The following is a 25,691-nucleotide window of genomic DNA, read 5'->3' on the forward strand; positions in this document are numbered from 1 at the left end:
CAGGTTCGGAGGTTGATTCGTCAGGTTGGTACAAACAAAAAGCTCCGCCTCGGGTTGTTTTTAATGACCGATACGTTAATGATTCATTAACGGTTTGTTTTTGACCGGGATATAGGGCGAAAAAGGATTTACAAATATTTCTAACGTTTGTTCTCCCACCACCACCACCAAATTTCGTTTGTTTTTCGGGGAGGGGAATAATAATAATAATAATAATAATAAAAACACGAATTATGGCGTTCGGGTTTTGGAAAAAAAAAAAAATTGTGGCAGATGCCTTGAACTGCTTTTCATCTTTGGGTCCGATCGGTATCTAATCTCGGTTGGCAGTAACGACAACGTTGGTTTTTTTTTTTTTTTTTATTATCAGATAAGGTATCACGTTTCATCAGGTACCAGAAACCACAAAAAAAAAAAAAAAAACTCGGAACATGTTTTTTCTCTTTCTTTCTAGAAAATAATAATTTTTGATAACTGTCGAGTTCTATTCATATGTCAATCCGGTTAGATATTTACATTCGATCGTTTTGATATATATTTTTTTAAATCCTTTCCGTTATTTCGTTCCCCTCCCCCTACCCAACCGTTTCCGTTCGTTTTTGCAGCAGCAGAAGACAGAGTGAGAGTGAGAGAGAGAGAGAATACTTTTTTTATTTAATTAAAATGTTGTACTCTAACGGACTACTACTACTCCATTTTTTTTTTTTTTTTTTTTTGAACATTTTCATTTATATTATATATGATTTTCCACTAATCGTATTATAGTCGTATATCCACCGTAACGGGTAGGAAAACGAAGAAGATGGAGATGAAGAAGATGATGAAGAAGTAATGGAAACCATACATTTGGCAAAAAGACAATTTAATCAAAATAATGTCTTTGTGATTTGCACACCTCGTTACACTCGGCCGATTTTTTATACCATTTCCAATTCGTGGCGCTCGTCGTCCCGGTTCGCTGACGCAGAAAACTGTTTTTCCTTTCATTTCAAATTTTAATCTAATTTTTAAACGAGGATGTGAATTTTTCTAATATGTATATATATATTAAAGAATTTTCCGATTGTGATTTTTTTTTTTTTATTAAAGAGACGACGACGGGGACGACGACAAACAAACGAACAAACGAACGAACGAACTATCGTCTATGATAGAATTTATTGGTTATTATTTTATGTATTTTTATTAAGGGTCAAATAATCAAATCTTCGTCTCTCTTGTGTTGTCTTATTTTCTTCTGCTACTTCTTCTGCTTCTTCTGTTTCTTCTGCTTCATCTTCTGCTTGTTTGTTGCAACAAAAACAAAGAATAAACTTGCGCGAGCACACGCCGTCTAATTTATTAAAAACATTAAAAAGAAAATGAAAAGTATCAATCGATTGATTTATTTATTTATTCAAGTATTTATTAACATTAGTTTATGCCGCGATGATGATGATGATGATGATGAAAAGGTTATTTTAATAATGTTTAATAAATAAAAAATTTATTTATTTATTTTTATTTTATTGAGAATTTTCTTTCGTTGCAAATGATCGAGTAGGAAAGAATTACATCTGCCTAAGAGTTTTTAAAAAAATGGTTGTTCGAACGCAAAAAAAAAAGAAAAGGGAGATTTTTCATTCATTTTCCATTAGAAATCAGCGTGTAAAAAGAGAGAGAGAGAGAGAGAGAGGAAGGGAGAAAGAAATAAGGGTTGGAAAGTTGGAAAAACAAGGAAGGTTACGGACACAAACGGTTTTTGGTGTGGCAGGTCACATAAATCTCTGATCTTATTCAGTTAGACAATTTGTTCTTTCGCCCCCTTTTTTTTTGAAAGGTCGATACGAACGGGATGAAAAATCTTCCCTTGGAACATAAAAAAAAAACCGATTAGGATGGATGAGGAGGAAGAAGAAAGGGAAAAGGGTGAGGAGGAGGATTACGCTTTCATATTTTCGACAGTAATCAAATTTTTATTTAACATTAATCAGAAAAAAAAAAAAATTTTTTCAAAGAAAGGAAAAGAAAGGAGGAGGAAGAGAAAGCGGAGGAGGGGGTGAGGGTGAGGGTGAGGGAAAGAAGATAATATTGATAAAAAGGGTGAAATCGATTGCATCGATCGATCGTAACAATGTTTTCTTATTTTTATGATGATGGTGGTGGTGGCACAACTTTGTAATTATTATTTTAACGAGTGGTAGTAGTAGTACAAGGCTCAACGATTCAAAGGGGAGGAAGGGAGAGGGAGAGGGGGGAAGAATAAAACAATGAAATACCACACCACCTTCGCATGTCAGCCAACCTATGGGATAGATTGTGTGGTATATTATACCATTTCACTCGTGTGATAATTTACAATCTATTGAATAGTTTTTAAAAGCGTTTAGGTGGGCGAATAATAAAAAAAAAAAAAATCATTTTTTTTTTTTATTATTTACGGTGCGGTTGACATTTTTAGAGTAGTGTAGATGCAGCATCATCATCATCATCATCGATAACAGGGGGGATAATGCCTGGCGCCACGACATCCCTTCGCACACCACGTCCATTATAACTACATATTTCAATTATGATTTTTTTTTTCTTTTTTTTTTTTTTTTTTTTTACGACGATCTTCGTGAATTATTCTTAGTTTTTACAATGTACACGCGCACGCACACACACACACACACACAGAGAGAGAGAGAGAGAGAGAGAGATATTTTACCTTTTTTTTTTTCGTACAAAGGAATATGAAAAACATTATTTTCCGGTCTCTTAAACACACATAATGTCGGTTTCTTTTTATTATTATTATTATTTCTTTAGGTTCAACGATGCTAATCTTTTTTTTTTTTTTTTTAAATTCGGTACCTGGTTTTTGTTTTTCTTTTTTTAAATAAATTTTTTGTTTTTTTTTTTTTTTTTTTTTAAATTTAAAAATATTATGAAACGTGTAAGAAGAAGAAAAATTGATATCAATTTTAGGGGTGCGAAAGAAATAAAAAAAAAAAAAAAAGGAAAAAACATTTTCACGTGGGTGGGGAGGGGGGAGGAAAAAATTACTTTATTCCATTTAGTAATTGTATAAAATATAAGATTCATATTTTTTTTCAAGTGTGGAAGGGGAGGGGAGAGGGAGAGAGAATGAGGGTCGGCATCGGTTCTGTTTAATATTACCTTTGAGGCTTTGGGAAATGTCGGAAAATTTTCCTTAAAAAAAAAAAAAAAAAAATTTCCATTTCAATTACGTCAGGATTGCATAAGTATTCGAGTAATTTTTGTGTGTTTCTCCCTTTTCACCTCCCTCCCTCCCCCCGCAAAACGATCAAACGAATATCAATTTAACAAACAAACGTGATACTTGTTTGTTTGTTTGTTTGTCGTAATTGTTGTTGTTGGCGGTGATTGAGGTTGCGGTGTCGGTGGTGGTGGTGGTGTCGTCATCATCATCGTCGTTGTTTTTATTATCCCATCGACAACTGTTTTTACGACTTTTTCTCTCTCTCTCTCTTTCTTCGCTACCACTACCACCACCAGTATCATCATCATCATTTTCTCAATTTCAAGGAAATGAAATTTTTTTATTGTTTAATACGAAAAAGAAGATTGTCTCTCTCTCATACTTGTAAAGGTTTGTCAACTTTTCATACTATTTTATTATTTTGCATAAAAAAAGTTTTTCTCATTTGAAAATTTTGTCATCTTGTAAATATTTATTTTATCGATTCGTATCATCATCATCATCATCATCATCATCATCGTGTGATTACCATCATTTATTTATTTGTTTTTCTTCTCTCTCTCACTCAACCGCCGCCTGCCCCCCCTCTCTCTCTCTCTCCGCCGAGTCGTAAATTAAAAAAAAAAAAAATACCTCAGGTATAATTTAGTCATATATGTATATATTTATTCACAATACTGAACCGGATGAATTTAAATTATTACTTTTCATTTTTTTTTTTTTTTTTTCGTTCTCTCAACGTTAAATTTTTTTTTTTTGCAGTTTTGAATAATGGACGACGTCGTCGATAATTGACGTTTTCTCTTTTTTTCTTTTTCTTTTTCTTTTAACGTTTAAAATAACTGTTAGTGTGCCACACTAATAATAATTGTTCGTTCGTTACAAAAAAAAAAAAAACGCGGAAAAGTTACACGGCGATGATTATAAAAGTATAACACGTTGTTGACAATCATTATTATTATTATTATTATTATTATTATTAAATATTTAAAGGGAAAATTTTACGCGTTGAAAAAAAAAGGAAAAAAAAAATGAAAAGGGGAAGAAAAGGAAAAAAGGAAAAAAAGAAAAATGTTAGATGAGATGAGATTAGGATGAGAAAATGAAAATTTTTCTTTTCTCTCCCGGTAAATTCAAATAATTTTTTTTTCTAGGGGGAGGGGGTGTGTGCGTGTGCGTGTGCGTGATTTTAACATTTATTCGTCACGATTATGTCACGATTGGAATTTTTTTTCTCTCTCTTTCCCACTCGCGAAACGCGAATTTCATTTTGTTTCCTTTAAATATTTTTGTTATCTTCATTATCATCATCATCATCATTATCATTATCATCATTATTACGTAATTATTTTCGAGTAATTAAATATATTATTTAAAATATTTATTTACCAACGTCGTAATTTTTTAAATTAAAACGACAGAAAAGTGGAAAACTTTAAGTGTGTTTAAGTAATGAATGACGGTCGTGGTATTAGTAGTAGCGATAATAATAATAATAATAATAAATGTTTTTAAAGCGTTAAACGACGTCGTCGTCGTCGTCGTCATCGTCGTCGGTAGCATTATCAATATATATAAAAGTGTCGGATAAAACGACAAAAAAAAAAGGGATAAATTGATGTTAGCCAGAATTGAACGGTTGAGAGTAGTATAAGAGTAAAACACTTAAAAAGAATAATGGATTAAAAACTTTTTCTCTTCTTCTTCTTCTTTTAGATATTTTAGTTAACTTCTTTTTGTTTGAAAGTTTCCATTTGCGTGAGTTCATCTCCGTCGTAATAATAATAATAATAATAATGGGAGAATAGCGTTAAAACGGGGACCGGAAATGCCGAATTTCTTATTCCCAAACCCGCAGGACAACGCGGGTTTTTATAAATTGTTCGAAATGATGATGATGATGATGATAATAATGTGACGATTGGAATTATGTTTGTGTTGACCCCCGCGTGACATGACAACATGTTTTTTGAGTGTTTCAATAATAATAATAATAATAAGAAGAAGAAGGGAAAAAATTATTATTATGGGAGAACGTCTTGAAAAGGTTTCTTTAATTATTCATTTGGTTTAAAGTGGATTTTATGGTTTTTGGGGGTAAAACATTTTTCCCACCTGCGAACGGGAATTTTTTTTTTTCGTTTTTGTTTTGTCTTTGATGAAATCCCCAGGGATATCGAGGGAGGAAGGAGGAGGAAAAGGGGAGGGATTTTTAAAACGATATACTAATTTTTTTTTTTTTTGTAAAAAATCCATCGTTTTTTTTTTTTTTTTCATTCATTTTCTTAAACGAACCGCCGTCACCGAACGTTCTTTCGTGATCTTCAAACGGTTTTTACATGTAAAAACGTTATTATTATTATTATTATTATTATTATTATTATTATTATTATTATTATTATTATTATTATTATTATTATTATTATTACTTTCACTTTTTTATTTATTTATTTATGTGTATTGGAAAGTCATAAATAAATAACGTTCGATTGATAATAAATCAAAAAATATTTTTTTTTTATATATATAAATGCGCGGGAAATAATAAAAGCGCGCGCGACCGTTTATCTCGTTTTTTTTAAATAAATAAATAAATAAAATATTACGGGTTGTTAACGGCTCGTTTGTATACATATATAACATTAATAAATAATTTATTTATTTATTTATTATTTATTATTAATAATCGCAACAATAACAACAACGAAAACTATTTATTACATTGTGTTGTGTTGTTTTCTCTGTCTTAGTTTTGCTTATTTACGCCGTGGATTATTAATTAATGATCGTTATAATTGTTAAAATGACGTGGAAGTAGAAAAAGAAAAGAAAAGAAAAATGGAGGGAAAATATTTTTTTTTTTTATTGAATTAATAGGAAAAATTGTTAATTTTTTTTCTTTTATAACCGGGAAATTTTTTTAATCGAATCCTGTGTGTGTGCTCGCGTGCGTGCGTGCGTGCGAGTTTCGAATCGTTTAAATCATTATTATTATTATTATTATTATTATTATTATTATTATTATTATTATTATTATTATTATTATTAATATTAATATTAATATTATTTTTGCGAAAACTTTTTTTGAAAATGGTTTGAGGCGACTTGTATAATTTGTGATGAGGAGATTTTTTTTGTTATACAATCGTCGTGACACAAAGAGAAAGAAAATTATGTAATCGTTTGTTTGGCGTTTGTTTAGCGTTTGCTTAGCGTTTGTTTAATAGGAGGACGTACATATCGAAAGTACGAGAAGACGAATCGATGGATTTGTTTCTGTTTTTTTTTTTGAACGTTATTAAAATAAAATTCGTGACCGATGTCACGAAAAAAAAAATTTTTTGTTGTAGTTGTTCTGGTTGTGGTTGTTGCGTTCGTATGCACACACACACACGTACAAACGCACGCACGCACGCACAAGATGATGATCGATCATCATCATAATAACTCACGGATATTTTACACAAACTGACGTTAAAAGACTGTAATTTGTATTATTATTATTATTATTATCATTATTATTATCATTATTATTATCATTATTATTATCATTATTATTATTATTAATATTTATTTACTTATTGAAAAATTTTTGTTTGTTTGTTTGTGTACGTTGGGTTGTTTTTTAAATTTAAATATAAAAAATTTCGTGTTTGCTGAAATAGTGAAATTGGGCGTAAAACACAAAATTTTTTTCTTTTTTTTTATGGTTGTTTTTGTTGTTGTTTTTTAATTACGTGGTTTCAGAATAATAATTTTTTAATGGGTAAAAAAAAACGTGTCAGGTGAAACAAACAAAAAATATATGCAAAAGAATCGTGAGATTTTTCTTTCTTTTTCTAGAAAAAAATTCGAAGGCGGTTTTGTGTGTACGACCGAAATTTAATAAAAAAAATTTTTAAGTTTAAAAAATTTCCATTTTTTTTTTTTTTTTGTGTGTACATGAAGCATTACAAACAACGGTTGGTATGCCTGTAAACGCCCACAATTAAACCACCTGGTTAAAAATAATAATAATAATAATGATAATAATTCGAAAAAAAAAACAAAAAAAAAATGAAGAAGAAAATGAAGAAAAGGTGTAATTAATTTTTTTTTTTAATTTTTTTTAATTTTTTTTTTTGTTGGTATTTTCGAGAGTGAATTTTTCCGTTTGTACATCCGTTTGTTGTCTTGTTTGTCTATCAAATTTTTTTCAACGGGTAATTATTATTGTACGATCGATGATATGTTAAACTCTCTCGCGGCAGGTGCGTAATGAAAAAAATTTTTTTTCTTTTTTTCGCAATAACTACGAGATATTCGATTATGACGACGACGACGACGACGACTCGTATCGAATTTATATATCGAACGACCGGAAACGATAGAGAAAAAAGGGCGTTATCACCTATGACGACGACGTTTGTTGGTATACCAACAAACGAAATGGTAGCAAAACGATTTACATAGGTGGAGTCCGAATCATATAAAAAATAAAAAATGAATAAATTATGTAAATAATTTTTTTTTATTTTTATTTTCAATCGCTTCTCGCGTTACGCAACACAAAAATTTATTATTATTATTATTTAATAATTTTTTATTTTTTCCAAAATAATTTCTAATAATAATAATAATTGAATTGAATTGAAAAAGTCGCGTGATTGAGAAAAAAAAACGTCTCGCTTCCGTTCGTAAATTTACTTTGTAAAATTTTATTTAATAATAATAATAATAATGATAATTGTAAAAAGTTGGGTGAGAGGTCAAAGGGTATTTAATAATGATAATAATAATAATTAAAATAATAATCATCGGCTAACATTCAAACATTTATTTAAAGCTCGAAAAAAAAAAAAAAAACAGAAAACAAACAAATAAGATAAATATATAAAATTATTTATTTATATTATTTATGTATGTATGTATTTATGTATATTTTTTTTATGTACATATTTTATTTATTTATTGCGATTTATTTATTTATTTATTTATTGACTAGCGTCCGGCATTATAAATTATTCGCCTATATTTATTATTTTACACATTATTAATTAATAATTATGTACGTACGTATTGATTTAATAGTATTATTATTATTATTATTAATAACGCGGGTTTTTTTCGTTTTTTTTTTTTATAATTTTTCTAAAGATCTAGAATTTGTTAATAGTTCTCTCGTTAGTCGCCATACTTGTTTGGCCGCGTTTTCTAATGCGCTCGGCGATTTACCTTTGAACAAATCTAAATTTGGAAGGAAGTAGTGCGGGCACCGTCGACACTGTAGACACGATATAAGTTGAAGGAGTATCCCGTTGATCCTGTCGCCGAGACAGGGTTCGTCCCATTCCATTTCTCTCGGATGTTTTTCGCATTCGTACAGGAGAAGGGTTTTCATGTGATAACTCGTGACGGGATTACCGGGTAGGTCCAAGTGTCGGTCACGAAGGGTTTTCAATATGCTCAAACACCTTCGCCGACATCCTCCCAACAGGAGAGATTGTTCGGCTTCTGTGAAACTCAAAACCCACGCGTCACCTTCCATCGCGGATTGTTTCCCTTGGAGCGCGACGCTTTCCTTCGATAGCAAATCGAAACCGTTCGTTTTGACTTCGGCCACGAGGTTCGGATGAGGCCAGGGTATGTGAGGTATGGGCCAATGAGTCGCGGATCTCGGCCAAACTCCCGAACACTTGAATGCGGGCGTTATTTGCACAACGTATCTTTCCCGTATTCTCAATTTCACTTCCGTCGTGTCCGCGATCATTTTAACGGAGTCTCTATACGCGCATTTATCACAGGCTTGAGCTACCAACGTTTGAAATCGGGATCTGATTTTACGAGCGCTTAAATACCCGGATGCCGTTATGAATTCGACCCAAAGGGACATGGATCTCTTTCTGCCGTCGCTTAGTTTTAAAACAGCGCATCCGGGCAGGGTTCCGTCGTCGACGAAATTGAAAACGCCCATTTGATTCAGGTATAGGACGACTTCGAATTCACCCGGTGAGATCACATCCAAACCCTCGTACCTTCCGTTGCATTCCGTGAGTGAACTTATAAAACGTGGTTCTTGCACTTCGACTTCTTTCAAAACGTCTTGCACCACTTTGCACACTTCGCGTATCGTCTTAGCAACTTGAGCTTTTCTCGCTTGCACTCTTTCACCGTGATACTTGTTTAACTGATATAACATTTTAGATTGAGCTGCCATCATTTCAGGCGGCACCAACATATTCAATTCTATTTCTGGAACTTCTGTTGACTCCTGCTAAAAAAATTTTTTTTTTATTTTTTTTTTTTTAAATGTAAATTTTAAAAATATTTACACGGATTGTTACCGATCCAGCACAAACGACGTTTAAAAAAAAAACTATCATTATTATTATCATCATCAACATTATCATTATCATTATTATTATTATTTAAATTTTATTGGCTTTGTGTTTAAACAACTAAAAAAAGAAAACTTTCGTTTAACTTTTCTACTAATTTTTATGCACATTTTTTATTTAAATAATTTTTTTTTGAAATTATCATTTGTTTTTCAAGCGTGCCAATTTTGCACAATAAAAAAAAAACTATTGCCAACTTGACGACGGTTAAAAATAATAATTTATTTCATAAGTTGAAAGAAATAATAAAAAAAAATCGAGCCTAAATTTTTTTTTTTTATCGAAAGCTTTTTCACGGAGGCGATGAAACCTTATTATTATTATTATTATTATTATTATCATTATCACTATCATCAACGCGGTAAAATATACATATATATTTCTTATTTATTATTATTATTATTTTTAAAAAAACATTAATAATAATGATAATAATGATGATGGTAAATTTATTAAAACAAATTTTGTCGATCGATCGTTTAAATTTTTTTATTATTAATAAAAATAAATAGTCTCGTGTATGTTGTCGATTGTTATTTCTTTGTTTGCTCGTTTGTTTGTTTGTTATCGTCCGTCGGCTGTCCACAAAAAAAATAATTTTTAATCGTTTGTGCCGGTCGTTATTTTACTAAACTTATGCATATTCGTTTTTTTTTTTAAAGCGTCGATTTTTCTCTTTTTTTAGCAAAACCCGATTTTAGTTTGCACTTTTTTTTTTTTAAACACTTTTCTAGAAGGGATCGAGTGTGCCAACACACGAAAAAAAAGAAAAAAATTAATTTAAAGGGAAAAATGCGAAAAAATGCGAAAAAACGTGAAAGGTCCAGGATATGCGCAATTTGTTAAATTATCTCGATCGATTTTTTTTTTCTTCTGCCGGTAAAAATATTATATCGATTAACGACGCTTTCGAGAATATTCTTTCGTATCGATTTTTTTTTTTAATTTTAAATTTTAAAAAGTTCAAAAGGTTAAAAGGAAAAAATAATAATAATTAGTAAAAATATAATTGATATTTACGATGCTCATATTCCCTATAATATTCGTACATAAACGCACAAAAAACGTATTCCATTAATCGAACGGTTCAGACAAAAAAAAAAACAAATTTAATACGTTAAAAGATTAATAAAAAAAAAAAAAATACGTTCGCCGAACGGTTTTTAATCATACAACAAAAAAAAACGCAAACGCAAACAAACACACACACATTAAAAAAAATTTTCTTTGTTTGTTTTTTAATTTATTTATTTACCGATAAATTAACCATTTAATAATTTGTTTTATTATTATTATTATTATTATTATTATTATTATTATTAACGTTATGCGTATTATTATAATAATATAATTAAAAAGAGAGAGAGAAATTTCTAGAAGTTTTTTTTTTTTTTTAATGTGTGCAACACTTCACAACAAACAAAAACAAACTAAGGGATTTTAGTTTTTTTTTTTTTAGAAAAAATAATTCAAGGGAAAACTTAAAGTTTTCATTTGAAAATTTTATGAAACGTAAGATGAATATAAGGGGAATTGGTAAATTGCCGCGTCAGAAGGTCATTTTACGTCGTTTTAAACATTTTGATAATTTCGTTAAAAAGAATTGAGTTTCGAATGTTTATCTATTGTGCCGTCATGGTTTTTTTACATTTCTCGGCCACACCTTATTTGTAAATTTTACATGACAAGTCCCTCTCAAAGTTTACCTTTAATTTATATCAACTGTCAAATATTTTTACTCAGGTATGCGAGCGTTCAAAGAGTTATATCTCCAAATTTTCTTAATTATTATTATTATTATTATTTAAGGGCAATATGGCGGAGGTGATAAGATTGATTTTTTTTTAAATTTCGTTAATTTTTCTTAATAATTTTGCGATCCCCAACAACAACAGAAACCGGGCGGTTACTGGAATTTTCTACGAGGATAAAACGTATTTAAAAGACAAACAAACAAACAAACGATACCCGAAAGGATGCTGTTGTTGTTATCTTGCATTTACTAAAAAAAAAATTTATTTTTATTAATAATTAATTTATTTATTATGATAATGTGATTTTTTTTTTTTTTTTAAATAAAAATAAAATTTTACGGGGTTGTCTTTTAAGTGGTTTTTCCATTTTTTTTTTTTTTTTATCACTTCACATCCGGTCTTGTTTCGAACAAGTAATAAAAATTAATATTTTAAATATTGATAAACTAATAGAGTTACTTAGTTTTACTGATAAGAAAATTCTTTACACGCTTTTATTCACACGAATATAAATGTGAAAACGATTAGGATTGATAAGAAAATTTTCGTTCGAAAAATTTTGAAAGAGGATATTGAAAAAATTTTAAAGGTTTTAATTTCGTTTAGTATAGCGGTGATAAAGATAAAGAAAAGAAATACGTTTTTAAATTATTTGTCGTCTGCTTCTCGAATTTTACCATGTTTTAAGCAATGATCGATGTAGCGTATTTACTTTGAGGAAATTTTACTTTTTCGTTGGATTTAGTAAAATTTTTTTTTTTTGTTACAATAATGCGATTAAAAGATGTCAGCAGAAGGTTTTTTTTTGAACCTTAAAAGGTTTTTCCAAAGTTTTATTTTGTGACTGCTGGAATATTATTTTGCTTCCCGTCATTGGCTCGATTTTTAAATATTTAAAACTTAAAATCGTGAAATTTTCTTTGTTTTCTCCATCCTTTCGAGTTTTTTCGTCGATAATTATAAAAATTTAACACTGTTACCAATTTCATTTGTACCGGAAATTGAGTTAAAAAAACTACAACCCCGAGTCGGCTTGAGAACATGAACGGTTTCGAGTTTTGAGGGAAATTTAATTCGAATTTTTGTTTCATGTAATAAAAATCTACGCGAATGGGAAATCCCTAACCATTTGAACCCTTATTGCATTCGAAACGTTTGCTCCGCCCATTTCTTCATTGATTTAAACGTTTGACCAATGAGAACGCGGAATTTTTTTATTTATACAAAAATAACGTTATACAAGTATATTAGTATAATAGATGAGGAAAAAAAAAAAAAAATAGTATCCGGCATTGACGGACTCCTCCTCTTCCGGTTAAAATTATTTTTGAATTCAGCTCGTGTGCATTTTATTCGTTTCCCTTTTTTTTTCTATTTTTTCTTTTTGTTTCGTTTTTCGTTTTTCGATTTTTATTTTTTTCTTAATAATATTATTATCATCGTCGTCATTGTATTTCGAAAAGATTTTTTCTTTCGGGGGGGGGGAGGGGGAGGAAGGAATTCCAACGTACAACGCGTCTAATCATTTATTTATTTATTTTTAAAATCTCAAAAGATATAGTCAAATAAAAAGTCATTAAAAATTATGTTGGTACTTGTAAAATACGTTATAAAAAAGAAAGAAGGTACCTAAATGGTGTGTGTGTGTGTGTTGTCGTCGTTTGTTCTTTGTTTTTTATGTTGTTCCTTGTTAAAATTCCACGTGACATCGAACCGGTTCAGATTATAAATTTTGTTAGATACTATCTGACGTTCACCTTTCGGTCGCCTTTTTTTTTCAAGAATAAAAAATAAAATAAAATAAAAACAACAAACAACAACCAACAACCAAAAAATTTTACTATTCGAAACTCACGTTGTTGAACTAAATTCAAATATTTCATCACTCGATTACTATCACAAAAAAAAAAAAAAAAAAAAAAAAAAAAATGTGAAAGCATTTATTTAAAGATTTTTTAAAAACAATAAAACAAAAAATCATCATTATCATCATTATCATCATCATCATCATCGTTTAAATAGGCTTTGGTATTTTTATAAGTAACAAAATTCCAACGTTTAAATAATTTTCTCTCTCTCTCTCTCTTTCTTTTTGGTATTTTATATCGAGTCGTAATTTTGTTTTTTACTTTTATTATCATTATCATTATCAGTATTATTATAAATGGATATTTTGATTTAACAAAACAAGTGTAATTAACATTATGGTAAGGTAAATATTATTATTATTATCATTATTACTTTTTTTTTATATTAAGTTGTAAATTTAGTTTCATGAATGTCACGGATTGACATTTGTTGTAATCGTCTCTCTCTCTCTCTCTCTCTCTCTCTTACGATTACTAATAAAAAAAAGGAAAATGTCTCCTTATTGTTTGTCTGTGCGTGTGCGTATGCGTGTGTACGAATGTGCGTTTGTGCGTTTAAGTGTATGATTGTTGTTGGTAGCTCTAGAGAATTTTTTTTTTTTTTATTCGTTGTCAACTCTCGTTTTATTTGCTTTCGAATATTTAAAAAAAAAATTTTTTTAAAGTTCTTTGACCCCGATAGTTCGTTATTATCACACCGGGGGAGCGGAGGGAAATTGATCGATAAGGTTTTAATGATAAAATTTGTGGGAAAGGTTAAAAGGTTTAAAAAAAAAAAAATACGCGAGAACCCGAAGCTTTTACTCATCGAGAGTAAATTGTTAAAACATTGAAATTTTGAACGGAGCGAAGAACAAAACAAAAACAACAACAAACAACAACCATCGTCAGATTTCGTCTGGTTGTAACAAAATTACAAATCGACCCCTTCGACGTAAGGGATTAATTTGGATGGCAAACGGGAGAAACAAAAAGTTGAAAAAATCCTTCTTTCCTTCCTTTCTTCTTCTAATTTTTTTTTGTTAAATCCGAGGCATCGAATTTCTTTTTTTTTTCTAATTAGTTAAAATTATATCCAGAACCTTTTTTTCTCTCCTCATTTTCGAAAATTAAGCTCCTCAAAAAAAAAAAAAAAAAAAAAAAAGGAAAAAATTGATGTTCCAGTTAAAAATTTTGAATGAAAGGAAAAAAGGTCACAAATAAAGGTAAAAAAAAATTCATTGATAAAAAATTTTTTTTTTTTGTCAGGCGCCTAAAGTGGGGAGGTAGAGAGGAGGGAGACGGTTTCGGCGTGAGGGGGGCGGCGGGGATTCACGAACGACTGTCAACCTTTTTTTTTTTTTTGCCTTCCAATCTGTGTGCAATCTTTAAAACCCCCCGTATTCTTCCCGCGTTTTAACTTCCCTTGATATTTTAAAGTTTGTTTTGTGTGTGATTTATTATTATCGGTGGGAGCGGGTGGAGGCGGGGGGGTTGATCTTTTGAAAAATTTTAATCCCTTAGAAAAATCTTTTTTTTTTTCGTTACACAAAGAGATTCTTTCGATGCTTCTTGTAATTAATTGATGATGATGATAATTAATACTGCGATTTCCCCCCCCCCTAAATTTTTTTTTTTTTTTTTTTTGACTAAATTTCGTCGTTGGTTTATATAATAAAGTTGTTACCGTCGCCGGTTTTATCCTTTTTACGTTACCCTATTTTATAATAAAAATCAATAATGTACTCGAAAAATAAAAGAAAAACCTTGAATAATAATAATAAAGAAGAAGAAAAGGAAGAAGAAAAAGGTTAACAAATTGTTGCCAATGAAAATAAAAAGGAAAAGGTTTTATTTTAAAATGCTTTAAAAAGGGAGGAGGAGGTGGGGGGAGATGGATAATCTTTAAATGGTTGATTTTTAAATATGGATTCTCCTTTCTTTCCTTTTCTTTCCTTTTTTTCCTTTTTTTATAAATTTAATACGTGTGTACACGAGGTAAAAGGTTTAAAATTTTTTTCCCTTCTCAATAGAAAAAAGAAAAATCTCTGAACCGTGAATTGAAAAAAAATACTCTTAACAAACAAACAGACACAAATGTTACATGTTACAAAAGAATTTTCATTATTATTATTATTATTATTATCATTATTTCATTTGTTAGTCGTATGTTATATATACATAATAAGGGATAAAATTTTTTTATTTTTATTTGTGCGTGCGTGCGTGTGTAATTTTTTTAAAAAACTCGACCGACATTTTAAAACATACTCGAAATTTAAAACGAATTCGGTAAAATTTTTTGTAAAAAAAAAAGACAGAGAGAGAGAGAGAGAGAGAAAGAAAGAAAGAAAGAAAGAAAATCACGGATGATGATGATTAAAAATGAACAAGAAAAAAAAAAAAAAATTAAAAACAAACGATCATGTTTGTAAAAGTTAAGCTAAAAAAAAAAAGTTATGGTTATGAAAAAAAAATGTTTTGTCTAAGAGAAAATCGGTCTCCCGTGGAAGAAGAAAAAGAAGAAAAACTATCATCATCATCATCGTCATAAGGATTACTGTCAGTGTCTGTCAAAAGGAATAAAACGAGAATTAATATCAAGTTACAAAAAATGCGACGGAAGAATGGAAAGAAAAGAAAGAAAAGAAAGAAACCGTTCACAAATCAACGGAAACTCAACTAAAATACTCGTAATAGTAATTGGATCTCCAGTAAAATAAAAGAAGAAATTATTATTATTATTATTATTATTATCATCGCGATCTTCGTCAACGTCAACGTCAACATCATCATCATCATCATCATCAATGCTGATTTTCGTGGGCGATTCGGGTTATCATCGGGGTTATCAGGTATTCTTCAAACGTGTAAATTTTTTCCTAATTTTTATCAAAGGAAAATTCTTCTTCCTTACCCCCCCCGCCCCCCGCTCACGCCCCCTGGCCGCCTATACCCCCCGTGGCATCCGTGAAATAATAATTAATAACGAAATTTTGTCCGTCGTCAAGGGTGCAAAAAAAAAATGAAAAAGAGAAAATAATGCGATGGAGACAGAGAGAGAGAGAGAGTGCGTGTGCGTGTGCGTGTACCAAACACCGTCGGTTCACGTACCGTCATCATCATCATCATCGTCGTCGTCGTCATTTTCGGGCAACAAAAAAAAAAGAAAATTCGATACCCTCTTTTGTCAAGAGCGTTCCATAATATGCTATAATCCTTCAATTATATATTGAATTGCATGTAATTCAACAATGCACACACACACACACAGGGGTGGAGGGGAGGGAAGGGAGGGGTAGGGGTTCGGTTCCCTTTTTTTTTTATTAAGAAAAATAAACAAAACATGTTTTTCTTATTGTTGTTAATTGTGTTTCGTTTCATACACACACACACGTAAACACTTAGGTACGTATTTTAATATTATTTTGGAAGAAAAAAACCGTCGTCGCCATGTTGTTTTTTTTTGTCTTTTTTGTTATTTAAACGTGCTTTTATTACCTATTCTCTCTCTCTCTTTTTTTTTTTAAATAGGGTGTAATTGATAAAAGAAAACATGATGTTTTTGTCATGGTCGTAAAATGTTATTGTCGTCGTCGTCATCGTCGATGATGATGATGACGATGATGATGAACCTGTCAATTGGATGTCTTTTTATTTAGGTATCAATTTAAATTTTGATTTAAAAAAAAAATATTTAAACGCCCTCTTTATTACTATTATTATTATTATTGTTGTTGTTTTGTTGTTGTAAATCTGGAAGATTCAAAAGGAAAAACTTAAGAGAAAATTTAAACCTTTTTAATTTTTTTGTAGCCTTTCATGTTGTTGTTGTTAAATTAAACGTGTCAGAAGGTAATTTTTTTTATTTGTGACGTCACGTTGTGAACGTGTCACCTGAAAATGATTCCTCCCACACTTTAATATCGAACACGCGGATAAATAAAAGGTGTTTTCATTTTTTATTGTATGACCGTGAAATAATTAATTTCACACTTGGAAAATGTTTTAATGTTGTTTCCTTCCCTCTTCCCCCGGTCCCCCTTCCACCCTTTCACCCCCCGATCCCGAACCCCTTGGGAAAGGTTTCTACGAAACTAATGGAAAAAGAAAAAGAAAGAAAAAAAAAAAAGGATATGAAAATGTTTTTTTATTCTTTCCGGAGCAAGACAACAACAAACGAAAACAAACTTAATTATCGTCGAAATGTTGCATTTCGAAATGGATTGCACTCATCTAAATTTGATTGTTCATACTTAAAAGTGGGGGGAGGGGGAGGGGGAAAGAGAGGAGAGGGAGAACCAGAACAAAATTAAGGATCATAAACAAAATTAGTGTCAAATAAATCGAATATGACGAGGGGTCGTAATGAAGTAAAAAGCGAGAGAGAGAGAGAGAGAGAGAGAGAGAGAGAGAGAGATGATGGAAGAGAGAGAAGAAAAAAAGGGGGAGAGAGAGATAGAGAGTGAGTGAGTGAGCGAGTGAAAAAAAAAATTATCTCGGTTGGTGATTTGCACGCGTTTCTGGTATTTTCATTTGATATCTCACGTTTTTCTTTTCCATCTTCTGTAATACCCAAGTAAATAAAAGAACAAAGGAGAAGAAGATGATGATGATAATGAGGAGGAGAAGGAGGGAAAAGGGGAAAAAGAAGGAAAAAAAATTCTGGTACGAAAGAAATACGATAAAGCACGAATCAAATTTCAATTTTTTTGTTTTTTTTTTTTTAAATTATGGACAAATTATGTGATTTGTTTATTATTATTATTATTTATTTATTATATAAGGGGATGATAAAAACAACCCCTATCGAACCACCAAAACGTTCGTTATTTACTTAAAAAAAAAAAGAAAAAGGAAGAAAGGTCACTTATTAATTACAATGCAATGATGACGTCGAAAAATAGAAAATAAAATTAGTTTGGATTTTTCCATAAAGAGGGATGAGGGATGAGCGAGTGAGTTCCAGTGGGAAAACTAAAAAAAGATGGAGAACATGAACTTATTATATCGACGTTAATTAATGAATAATTTTATTCTCATGAATTGTTTGTCGTCGTGTAAATAATAATAATCTTCATCTTTTTCTCCAGAAAACGTGTTTTTATTATTATTATTATTATTATTCGCGTTTGTTTGTTTGGTTTAAAATAGTAAATTCCGTTTTTTTGCTGGAGAAAAAAAAAAAAAGTAAAAAGTTTTTATTGATTTTTTTTACAAAATAAGGAGAAAAAAGGAAGAAGTACATTACCATGCTCTGGAATTTTTTTTTTTATCCAGGTTAAAGCAAGCAAGCGCATATCCGTTGCCGGGAGACGTGAAGGGTATAAAAAGCCCCACCTACCAAAACCGCTAATTCGGCGGCCATTTTTAATACAACGAATTTTTTGGGGTTGTTGTTGTTGTTGTTAATAAAAATTCTACCGACTTTTTCTCCAGGTTTTTTTTTCCCCCTCTAAATCTTCTTCTTTTCGATTGTTTCGTGTTATAATTTCTCAGAAACAACCCGACAAACATTAAAACAAACATTAAAAAAAAAAAAAAAACGGTTGTTGTTTACGTAATATTCGAGTACCTGTGACGTAATAACAATCGTATCGACACGAAAATTGTAATAAAAAAAAAAAAACGATACGTTTGTAATTATTTTACACGTGAACGTCGGTCGATTTGACGTTCCCCCCCTCTCTCTCTTTGTACTAATAATAATAATAATATTTTTGTCGTTTGTTTTGTTTTTTCAGGTATTGAAATATTGCGATCATCTACACGGAAAATGGTATTTCTCGGAAATACGAGCGATTTTTTCACGGAGATATTTATTGCAAAATGTTGCCATAGAAATATTTTTGGCAAGCAGAAGTAAGTGTTTAATTACAGCCGTTTGTTTGTTTGTTTCTTGTTTGTTTTCGATCTCCAGTCGTTTTTTCACTTAATGAAATATGCGTATGTATTTATATATATATATATATATATATATATATATATATATATATATATATGAGAAAGAAAATGAAACCTGATATCGGGGGTCTTTAAAAAAAAAAAAAAAAGTGAATTATCGAGTATAAAAAAAGAAACAATGTCGTCGTCATCGTCATCGTCATCGTCGTCGTCGTCGTCGACGTCGTTTTTCTCTTCTGGTTGATGATATATCTCGAGAGAAATCTCAATAATACACGAGATGAACATTAACAGCTGTCCGGGGTTGAAGTTTAAATAAATGATGTTACTCTATGAATAAGAGAATAATAATGTTCAGGTACGAAATGATGAAAAATAAAACAACCGGCCGACCGACGAACCAGTCAACCGACAACCGACCTTAAGGCACGTTTTTATTTATTTATTTATTTATTTATTATCATTATCAGTGATATCATTTTTACCTTTTCTACTATGCCTGCTGTGAATTTCGTTGCGTCAAATTTCATGTAAAAAAAAAAAATTTTTTTTTGCGCCCAAAGGTTTTAAAAACTTGCCAAACCACACGAAAAAAAAAATGTTGGATGACGTCGACGACGACGACGACATTTCAATATTATTATTATTACTTCGTCGTCGTATGATTTTGACAAACTTTTTTTTTTAATTTGCAATTAAAATTTTTATTATCGGTTAACATTTAAAATTTTTTTTTTTTTACATAATAATGATAATGTTTTTTATATCAAACAATCCGATTCCAGTTAGAAAGTTGATATGGTTTATATTTTTAGGGAATCGTTTGTTTGTTTGTTTGTTTGTTCGTTTTGATAAATATCAATTGATTGATATCGAAATTTCGTCGGTCGTCGATGAAATAATTAAATTGTAAAGGCGTAAACGATTCGAAGGACAATCTGGAAAAAAACGACTCGACTGGAGAAGAAAAAGAAAAACAAACGAATCGTTCCAGTGTGAATAATAATAATAATAATAATAATAATAATAATGATGATGATGATGATGATGCCGATGCGATAACGATACGAGTTTTTTTTTTTTTTTTCGTTTGTTTTGTTTGTTTTTATTACGATAATTTAAAAAAGATAAGAAATATTAATATTATTAATTTTTTTGTTTGTTTGTTTGTTTGTTTCGCAGCTTCCATAATGTTTGCATTTTCCGATCAGGCGACGGTGAAAAAAGTCATAAAAGTCCTTCCGAGAGTGGGAGTCGGAATAAAATATGGAATTCCTCAAACGAGGTAATAATGATAATAACGTTCACATCGTCTGGAACGAAAATTGTCCAGAGAATTTCAAATCTTAGAAACGTTTTTTTTTTGTTTGTTTGTTTGTTTTCTGAATCGAAACGATTTTTTTTTTTTTAATTTTTTGGCACTCGATGAAAGAAAGTTTTAGAATTAAATGAAAAAAAAAAAAAATTTATTTTATACTCTATGGAATCCGTTAATGAAATTATTAGACGACCGACCGACCCACCCGGTTGGTCGGTTGTTGATGGTTGTTCCTCATTAATTTATTATTATTATTATTTTTGTTTGTTTATACGAAAATAATAATAATATTTTACGTTATAAATTCCTTTTAATTTTTTTATTTTTTTATTTATAAATTTTATTATTAGCATCGCATAATAATAAAAATTTATTGTTATTATTATCATCATTAACGTTTTTTTTGTTTGTTGTTTGTTTCGTTCAGGAGGGCGTCAATGATGTCGCCGAGACAATTAATGAGAAATTCAAACATGACTCAAAGGTGGCAGAGAAGAGAAATCTCCAATTTTGAATATTTAATGTTTTTAAACACGATCGCAGGTGGGTTTATTATCTAAATTTTACGTAATAAATGTTATTCGGTTTTTTTTATTTTATTCTTTTCCACTCCTCCTTCCCCTCCACCACCACCACCACCGCGCATACACACTCCGCTCAAACAGGTATGTTGAAAACGATGGTAAAAAAAAAGAAACAAAACAAAACGACTACAATCAATAAATTCTGACGAAAAGCTTCCACTTTTATTTTTTTTTATTTTCTTTCTCTTTCTCTGTCTCTCTCTTTAGGAAGAACGTACAATGACTTGAATCAATATCCGGTTTTCCCATGGGTTCTCACGAATTATGATTCTTCCGATTTGGATCTCAGTTTGCCGTCCAACTATAGGGATTTATCAAAGCCTGTCGGTGCTTTAAATCCCAGCCGCCGAGCTTATTTCGAAGAAAGGTAAAGAGAGTTTTAGGGGATCCACTTCCCCTCCCCTCCTTTTTATTATTATCTGTTTAATGACGTCATTTCCGTTTCACATCACCGCCTTTTTTATCGTTGTAGGTATAACACGTGGGAACACGAAAGCATTCCACCGTTTCATTACGGTACTCATTATTCCACAGCAGCATTTGTACTTAATTGGCTCATACGTATCGAACCATTGACGACGATGTTTCTCGCACTTCAGGGTGGTAAATTTGATCATCCGAACAGGTACTTACAAAAAAAAAAAAGAAATATACACAGGTATTGAAAGCAGGAGTAGAAATAACATTTTTTTTCCGATACGAACAGGTTGTTTTCGTCGATATCATTAACGTGGAAAAATTGTCAGAGAGATACAAGCGACGTCAAAGAACTCATACCCGAATTTTTTTTCCTTCCTGAAATGTTTGTCAACAATAATCGATATCGTTTGGGTCATCAAGAAGATGGATCTCCCGTTGGTGACGTCGAACTTCCTCCTTGGGCTTCGAGCCCGGAAGAATTCGTTAGAATCAATCGGATGGCTCTTGAATCCGAATTCGTATCGTGCCAATTACACCAATGGATCGATTTAATATTCGGCTACCGCCAAAAGGGTAAGAAAGAAATTAAATTCAAAACGAAAAGAGAGAGAAAGAGAGAGATGGGAGAGTGTGTCAAAGTTTGCAACCTGAAGTCGACACGTGTAAAAAATTATCCCGAACAGGAAAAGGTGGAAATGAATCCTTAATTTTAGTTAAAATTTTTCTTTTCCGTTTCTGACACGTCATTTGACATTTAAAAAAAAATGACGAACGTGCCGGGTGTTTCGGAAATAACTGATAATTGTTTTTAAAAAAAAGTGTGGCGCCTTCGAGCGACAGCAACGCGCACACACGCACCACCACCATCACCTTTTCTTTCTCATCAGAAAGAAGAAAAAAAAAAAATTTTTAATTTATCGTTTCCGTTTTTAAAATTTAAAAAAAAAAATTAATAAAATAAAATTTTTATTGTTATAAACATTTAAAATTAATTCATCGGTTTGTGTCAACGACAAACGACAAACGTCATACATTCTCATACATCGTCAAATGTAAGAGAGAGAAAGAGAGACGTGGTGGTAGAAGATTTACACACACAGTCACACACTTTTTCTCTCTCTCTCTCTCTCGATATTAAAATGGTTTTCAAAATTAACTTTTAAGTTTTAATGGACCGTAAGTCAATTCTGTCAACAGACTAAATGGAGCATTTAACTTAAAAGAAATTAACCTCCCCATAATTCATTAAATAAATCTTCTTCTTTCTCACTCTCTCTCTCTCTCTCTCATATTGTCGAACAGGTCCAGAAGCAATACGTGCCACAAATGTTTTTTACTATTTAACTTACGAGGGTAACGTCGAACTCGATTCAATAACGGATCCCGTTATGAAAGAAGCTGTGGAAAATCAAATTCGTAGTTTCGGACAAACCCCATCGCAACTTCTCATGGAACCACATCCGCCAAGGAGTTCTGCCATGCATCTCGTAATATTCTTTTTTTACTCTTTCGGGGATTTTTTTGTGTTGGTAGGACGAGGAGGATTTGAATTTTTATGTCTTTTCCAGAGTCCGATGATGTTTTCCGCCGTTCCCGATGATATATGCATGATAATGAAATTCCCATCGAATTCTCCGATCGTGCATATATCGGCGAACACATATCCGCAACTTCCGCTTCCGGCTGTCGTCACGGTAACGGCCGGACAACAATTTGCCGTCAATAGATGGAACAGTAATTATTCGGGATCCGTACAAAGTCCGACTTATGCGGATTCGAGTCAACATTCCGGATCTAATTTACCACTTTCAATGGATCCCATTTTATGTAAGGATACACATCTATAAGTATCGACCACCTTTGAGTCTTTACTCATTTTTTTTTTTTTTTTATTTCCAGCTCAAACCGGAAATACTTCTACTTCGACGCAACGTCGACATTTAGGTGATAATTTTAGTCAGAAGATAAAAGTTCGTAGTAATTGTTTCGTGACGACCGTCGACAGTAGATTTTTAGTCGCTTGCGGTTTTTGGGATAATAGTTTTCGAGTGTTTTCCACCGAAACGGGTAAGATGGATGATGCATGCTTAAATTTTTCCGGAAGTGTGTGTTTTTCCTTTAAAATTTCAAACATTGTTTTTCCTTTCTCGTGTGTTTCCTCTAGCTAAAATAGTTCAAATAGTTTTTGGTCATTATGGAGTGGTTACTTGTCTTTCCCGGTCGGAATGTAACATCACATCCGACTGTTACATAGCATCCGGTTCAGCCGATTGCACCGTCTTACTATGGCACTGGAATGCAAGAACTCAAACGATCGTAGGAGAAGGTGAATTGCCAACCCCTCGTGCAACCCTAACGGGTCACGACCAACCGGTCTCCGTCGTTGTGATTTCTGCAGAATTGGGATTGGTGGTATCCGGATCAGTGAGTAAGTATCCGATCCGAAGAACATCAAAAATCCCGGGTTTTTTTTTCTTCGACACGTAAAATTTTTCGTATTTTCAGATGGTCCCGTGTTGGTTCACACGACTTTCGGTGATTTGCTTCGCTCTTTGGAACCACCCTCCGGATTTAATTCACCGGAAAACATTGCAATGTCTCGTGAGGGCGTCATTGTCGTCAATTACGAGAAAGGTCAAGTTGTCGCATTTACCATCAACGGTAAAAGACTCCGACACGAATCTCACAACGACAACTTGCAGGTACTTAAAAAAAAAAAGGTTTGGTAAAAAAAATTTCGATACGAAAGAAAATAACAACAACAACAAAACATTTTTTCCAGTGTCTTCTGCTGAGTCGAGATGGAGAATATTTAATGACTGGAGGAGATAAAGGAATCGTAGAAGTTTGGAGAACGTTTTCATTAGCTTTATTATATGCGTTTCCAGCTTGCGATGCTCCAGTGAGATCGTTGGCATTGTCACACGATCAAAAGTTTGTTTCATTATTATTATTATTATTATTATTATTATCATTTTGTTTTCCCCGAATATAATAATAATAATTTTTTTTTATTCAGGTTTTTACTAGCCGGATTATCAACCGGTACGATTGTCGTTTTGCACATCGACTTCAACAGATGGCATCACGAATTCCAGCAAAGATATTAATTAATAAATCAGTCAATCAATCAATCAATCAATCATCGTTGTTGTTAATTTCTTTATTTAATTTTTTTTTTTTCTTTTTCTTTTGTTTTTTTTTTTCGTCAAAGACGGTTATATTTATTTATTTTTTTTTATTTTTATCTGACAATCGATTTATGATTTTTTTTTACATAACAAACAATCAGACAAACAAACAAACAAACGAAACATTCCTGTAAAATGTACTTAAAGTTAAAAAAAAATTTTTTTTCAACCAGTAAAGAAGTTATCAAAAAAGTAGTAGGATTTATAAATATATATATATAATATATTGATTAAATAATTTTTGTATTTATAAAAAAAAGAAGCAGAAGACAAAATGTTATCACTTTCGATTTATTTCTTATCATTAAAATCATCATCGCTTATTTATAATTAACGTATAGGCATACAGGGGGAGGAAGGGAAGGGAAAGAGAAGCGCCGATTTTTTTTCACTTTTTTTTTTGAAATTATTGCTGAAAGGGAGGGGAGGGAGGAGATGAAGGGGGCGCTTTTAAAACGCAAATGCCAAATTACATGCATTGTTATTATTATTATTATTTATAAAAAAATAGGGGGAGGAAGAGAGAGAGGGATGATTTGGGGATGCAAAAAAAATTTATTTAGGCTAACCTCATATAGTTTACTTAATTATCATCACCTCCCACACGCACGCGAAAACGTTCTACCTCCCTCCTCCACCCCGAAATTTTTTTCTTTTCTTTTTGGGTAGGAGGAGAAAGGGTAGGGGAGGGTTAAGGAAGGGGAAAGGGGTTTATTTTATTTTTTTTTACTAAAAAAAAAAATCGCAAGTTGTTGATTTTTTATTATTTTTATTTTTATTTTGACTTTTGTGTCTGTACGCATGATAACAAACAAACAAACAAACGCGTACAAACAAAATATATACATAAAATCATCATTATTATTATTTTTTTTTTATTTGACTTATCATTAAAAAAAAAAAAAAAAAAAAAAAAAAAAACGTGCCATTTGATAAGATTATTATATAGGAAACAGGTTTTTAAAAAAAATTCAAATTTTTTTTATTTTATTTTATTTTAAATTTTATTAAAATTATTTTTCACGTGACATTATTTTATCGTTCATTGACCTTTTATTATTATTATTAATAATAATTTTTTAAAATTAATT

The 25,691-nt window shown here is 31.1% G+C and overlaps 2 protein-coding genes across 2 annotated transcripts; one reads left to right on the forward strand and one right to left on the reverse strand.

Annotated features, from left to right (window-relative positions):
* Nucleotides 1–8,324: 8,324 nt before the first annotated feature.
* Phum_PHUM055010 (protein C6orf150, putative) lies at nt 8,325–9,422 on the reverse strand (the record flags this gene model as incomplete). Its single annotated transcript, XM_002423328.1, has 1 exon — nt 8,325–9,422. The coding sequence occupies one exon, from the start codon at nt 9,420–9,422 to the stop codon at nt 8,325–8,327; it is 1,098 nt and encodes a 365-aa protein (XP_002423373.1).
* Nucleotides 9,423–18,133: 8,711 nt separating this feature from the next.
* Phum_PHUM055020 (protein FAN, putative) lies at nt 18,134–24,796 on the forward strand (the record flags this gene model as incomplete). Its single annotated transcript, XM_002423329.1, has 16 exons — nt 18,134–18,141; nt 18,464–18,500; nt 18,928–19,045; nt 20,270–20,372; nt 20,833–20,948; nt 21,197–21,356; nt 21,462–21,614; nt 21,696–21,982; nt 22,712–22,896; nt 22,978–23,236; nt 23,309–23,476; nt 23,574–23,837; nt 23,915–24,111; nt 24,192–24,343; nt 24,429–24,454; nt 24,774–24,796. The coding sequence occupies 16 exons, from the start codon at nt 18,134–18,136 to the stop codon at nt 24,794–24,796; spliced, it is 2,256 nt and encodes a 751-aa protein (XP_002423374.1).
* Nucleotides 24,797–25,691: the final 895 nt, after the last annotated feature.

The sequence above is a fragment of the Pediculus humanus genome, genomic scaffold, assembly GCF_000006295.1.
Source record: "Pediculus humanus corporis 1103172107403 genomic scaffold, whole genome shotgun sequence".
Classification (NCBI taxonomy): domain Eukaryota; kingdom Metazoa; phylum Arthropoda; class Insecta; order Psocodea; family Pediculidae; genus Pediculus; species Pediculus humanus.